The sequence below is a fragment of the Lipotes vexillifer genome, unplaced genomic scaffold (genome assembly GCF_000442215.2).
Source record: "Lipotes vexillifer unplaced genomic scaffold, Lipotes_vexillifer_v1.1 scaffold1411, whole genome shotgun sequence".
NCBI lineage: Eukaryota > Metazoa > Chordata > Mammalia > Artiodactyla > Lipotidae > Lipotes > Lipotes vexillifer.
The window spans coordinates 747,877-752,640 of NW_006798086.1; the positions used below are offsets into that span (position 1 = coordinate 747,877).

A 4,764-nucleotide genomic window follows, 5' to 3' on the forward strand; every position below is an offset into this window, starting at 1 on the left:
CACAAAAAAAAAAAAAAAAAAAAGTATATAAATATATATATATATATATATATATATTTCTTCATTTACCAGTAGAATATAATGTTCCCTCTTCTTTGGGGGCACTAGATTTAAATTTCCTGATGTTATTTTCCTTATGAAACATGGTAAGAGAAAGGCAGAACTCCACCCTTATAAGAGATCATCATAGCTGGGCTTCTATAGAGATCTTGGGGGTTCTTAAAGATTCCTCAAATGTTTGACCAAAACACTAGCAATCTCATTCATCCTGTTTTCACTCTTCTGCTGTCCTCTTTCTCACCTGTCTCCTTTTTGCCTTTTTATTCTCTTTCTGTCTCTTCCTCAGCTGCCACATTCACTCATTCTTTTTCTTCCTTGTGTATTTTGATTCCCTGCACTTCTAATGCCTTATGTGAGATATGATATTGTAGTGAGAACGAGGGCTCTTTGTTATGAGTAATCTGTGTAATTAACAGATTATCAAAACTGATGCTTGAGTAGATGGTGTCAAGCCATATTTAGCAGATTGGGTTTGAACACCTGGCAGAACAAGTTTGGTCCAATAAAAAGAGCGGAATTCTTTCCCTTTTAAGAGCTCTCAAGACACTGGTTATATCTAAACCATAGGGGTAGGGGAAGGGTGCCGTTTGCCGTTGTAATTCAGACGGAGGGATCACCTGGCAGAGGAGGGAGCGTTGCTTTTTCAGGTGTTCCCTGCATCGCCGTACACGTGTCCCTTTGATGTGTGGAGAATGCTTGAGAGAGGCAAAGCAGGGCGATTTCTGTGGGAAGCTAGACCAGCCTCCCTCGTTACATAGGCTCGTCCTCTGCATTGCATCCGAGCTTCAGTGATTTGCTGTTTGGAGACTGCAGATTTGCATAGAGCCCCTCGCTTCGCCAGCGTGTGTGGTTCTTCTTTTCTTTTCTTTTCTTTTTTTCTTTTTCCCTTTCTCCCCCCCCCCCTCCTTTGTGTGCTTCTGCTTTTCCCCAGCTCTCTTTCCCCTGTGCGATCCCCGCTTCCTTCATAAGGGTGGTACTCTTCCCTCTGAACCCCTCGCCGGGCGTAAGTGTCAGGAGGCGGCAGACGCGGAGATTGCCTCGGGAGCAGGCGATGCGCGCCGCTGCTCCGCGCGCTGCCCGGGGGAGGCTGGCGCGAGCGGGCGAGCCGGCCCGGGCTGAATGGAGGGACGGGGCGCCTCGAGTCCATGGGGTCTGCTTCTCCGTTGAAAGGAGGTTGGGCCGGCGAAGTGGCCTCCCCAGTCCCCCCACACAATGCTAAATGGATTTACCTAGTGGATTCGCGGTGGATGGCTGTCATGTAGAAGTGAGGACCCTCCGGGAGGAGCTTTAAACCATTTCCCCGCTCCCCACCCCCCCGGCACGCACTCTCGCCCGAAACTCTTTGGGAGTATCTCTCGAGAACCTGGAGCCCTGGAAATCTGGGAGCAGCCGCCCGCTCCGTGCTTGCTCTTCCCCGGGGCTGCCTTTTCGGACAAGCCCCCATCAGCTGCATTCACCTCGGCTATGTTTCGGATTCTTTGGGGTGCGAGGCACGGCGGACTCCAGGACCCCGAGAAGACTGTCCGAACGAGGGAGAGGATGGGTGCCCTGACGCGGTGAGGCGGCCAGCCCCGCAGCCCACCCTGAGCCGCCCGCTGCTCCCCGGCGCCCTCTCCCCTCACCGCGCCCCAAACTTTGCCTCCCGCAGCGGCTGCCCCTCGGCGGGCGCCCAGCCATGTACCAGAGGATGCTCCGGTGCGGCGCCGAGCTGGGCTCGCCCGGGGGCGGCGGCGGCGGCAGTGGCGGCGGCGGCGTAGGGGGGCGCCTCGCCCTGCTCTGGATAGTCCCGCTCACCCTCAGCGGCCTCCTAGGAGTGGCATGGGGGGCGTCCAGTTTGGGAGCGCACCACATCCACCATTTCCATGGCAGCAGCAAGCATCATTCAGTGCCTATTGCAATCTACAGGTCACCGGCATCCTTGCGAGGTGGACACGGTGGGTCTGCGATGCCAAGTTCTCGCGGGTTTTACTCCCTCGCTCCCCCCTTTCGACCCCGCGCTCGCTTCTCGGCCCTTAGGGCTCGGAGAAATGGGAGCGCGAGAAAGGGATGTGCATTTGGGTGTGTTGGGTGGGAGCCACTTATCTCTTTGAAGACAATAGAAAGGGGCTGGAGGAAGGCGTCGCGGGTGGTTGCGGTGAGGGGTGGGAGGGGCGTTCCTTGTCAGGGTGCCGGGAGAGAGACGTGGGCACCTATTAAAAGACCATCCTGGGCCCCGCGGGAAGGGGGCGTTTCTAGCGAGAAGGTCACTCGGCGTGGCCGAATGGGGAGCCGGGCTCAGCCCAGGGACCTGAGCTCCTGAGAGAGGAGGGCTCTGTCGAACCTTTTGTCTGTGCTCTGTTTGCTGCCCCACCTCCTGCCCATTTTCCCTGGTCTGGGGGAGGGAGAGGTTCCAGCCCGCACGTTCCTCCAAGGAGTGCTCAGACTGCAGTGACGGTGAAGTGGCAAGTCCCGGGACTCACGAAACTGGAGGCTAATTCCATTTTCCCCCACCTCTTCCCTTAATTGGAGAAAGTAGGAGGGTGATGGAGGCACCCTCTCTAGTGCCTGCCAACTCCTACCCAGTTTAGAGGGGACCTCTGAACACCATCCCCTTTCCCTCATCCCACACATTTACTTCTTTTTGGATCATGTCTGAAGGCTGCTGGGATAAGGGAAGTCCTGCTTCCTCCTTCCTCAGAGTGTAGTGCTTCCCAAGGAGGGCAGGTGGGGCAATGCTGGCTGGTCTAAGCCAGGAGGTCTGCCTGAAGGAGGAGAAGTTAGTGCAGAGAGAAGCTGTTCTCTTCACCGGGAATTCCTTTGTAAAGAGCGGAGTGTGGAGACAAGCCTTGGTTGGCAGGTTTCTTCTCCAGAATGACCAGCAGTGTAACACCAGGTTCCTGGCATCGTCAGATAAATGCCTATTTCAGATTCCCTGAATTGCCAATAAATAAAACGTCAACTGTTTTTTGTGAGTCTTCCCCCACTCCCAGTTCTTCTTCTTCCCCAGTGTAAAATCTGCTGCTTTAAAAAGCAGGGTGAAAGTTATGGACACTCTGTTTTTGACATCTCTTTCCCCCTCTTTTGCTTGTAGGGCCCCTTTCCCTTTCAGACTGTTCCTCTCTGGATCCTTTGCCCCTCTCCCTAGGTAATTCCTCTCCCCCAGCAGCTGCTAGTTATACTGGGATGGCCCCCTTCCCCAGGGACTGGCTTCCTACCTGGGGACAGTTCTGGTTAAATGTGAGAGGTTAGAACCTGACCCAACTGAAGAGAACAAATCCCCTGGGCACCTCCTTTGGGAGTGGCCCAGGCACACCTCACAGTGGGCCCGGGAATCCCTTCCTTTCCTTCTCCCAGTTCCCTCTCAAGGACTGTCTCCAGTTAAGCGAGCCTAGGCTGGAGACATGAGTGACGCCTCCAAAGGGGGCTTTTATGGAAAAAGTGACAGGATAGATCCCTCAGAAACAGCAAGGAGTTGCTGTTGCTCTCCCCACTCGCTCACAGTATTCTGGGAGCTTATTGCTCCCTTTCCCGGGTGCAGTTCTCACCCCACTGCCTGGCCTTTTTTGCAAAGTTATGTGAGTTCTGGGGGAGGGAGGCGAGCCCGGACACATGAGGGGCAGACAGAGCGTGGGTGCGGTGAGCCAGATGGGGGTATGCAAGGGGGTTGGGCGCTTAATTATACCAGTGGGAAGCACTTGGCTAATCTCATATGCATATTAACTTCTCCTTTTCTGTGGCTCTGCCTCTCTCCCGAGGGATATGGCTGAAAAGGGAGAGCGCCTGGGGGACATGGGGAGAGGAGAAGACCAAGGGAACGCTGCCGCAGAGAGGACACCTGTCCTCTCACCTCTGCAGCTTCTACCCCAGTCAGGCCCCCGCCTGCTGGTCTCTACAAACATTTCCTTCCCTCCAGAATATAGTGATTGTCTCCGTACATGAATGAAGAAGCAGGCATATCTGTCGCTGGGAAAGAGAAAGGATAGATGGATAGTGGAGGAAAGGGTGTGTGAGCAGCGGTTGTGATTATTCTTTTGGGTCAGAAAACTTTCTCTTTCCTTTGAAGGTTCCATAGTATGGTCGTGTTTGTTACTTTTTGAAACTCTCCCCACCCTGCTCACACACACTTTTGGAGGAAGCTTTCTGATTCTTTCTCCACGCTTTTTTTTTTTTTTTTTTTTTTTTAATCAGAGTAGCAAACTTACCTGTCAGTAACCAACCTCCGCCGAATAAAAGCCGGTGTGAATTTTTCACACTTCATCTCTTGCCTCCCTTGAAAATAGGGAAAAAACTCTAGCTAGAGAACAACCCAAGAACATTAAAGATGAAACAAGCCTCTGAGGGTGGGGGATGGAGAGATGGGAGTGAGGTGGGGATGCAGAGGGGCTGAGAGCGGGGCAGGCAGGGTGATGGCTTAAAAGAAACCTAATAAGAAAGGTGATAGTGAATTTGTTGGGTCAGTAAACTCCTTGAATATTCAGCTAATTAGACAAAGGGCCCACAAGGAAATAATCTTTGAGCCTAATAGATGAGGGTGAAGGGAAAGCACAAAGGTGAATGACAACATGATAAATTCCTGGCTGAAAATCAAGGCAGGTGTAAATGAGGTTTGGTTAAAAATGTGAGACTATGGCAAATATACATATGTAGATGAACACACGAGCTACCCTGTTTGCTTATAGTAGAATTTCTTAGAGTCATAAGACATTTTTCTCATAATAGGGAAAG

General features: G+C 52.5%; 1 protein-coding gene across 2 annotated transcripts in view; it reads left to right on the top strand.

Annotated features, from left to right (window-relative positions):
- NRXN1 (neurexin 1) overlaps positions 1-4,764 on the top strand; it is a 1,152,893-nt gene that overhangs the window by 715,627 nt on the left and 432,502 nt on the right. The window contains exon 1 of one of the 2 annotated variants that reach the window (XM_007470153.1): positions 1,066-1,994. The exons of the other annotated variant lie outside the window; for it this stretch is intronic. Within the exon in view, the coding sequence (XP_007470215.1) occupies positions 1,736-1,994 (259 nt within the window). The 5' untranslated portion in view covers positions 1,066-1,735. Of the gene's footprint in view, positions 1-1,065; positions 1,995-4,764 lie in introns of those variants that run through there. 2 annotated transcript variants of the gene reach the window in all.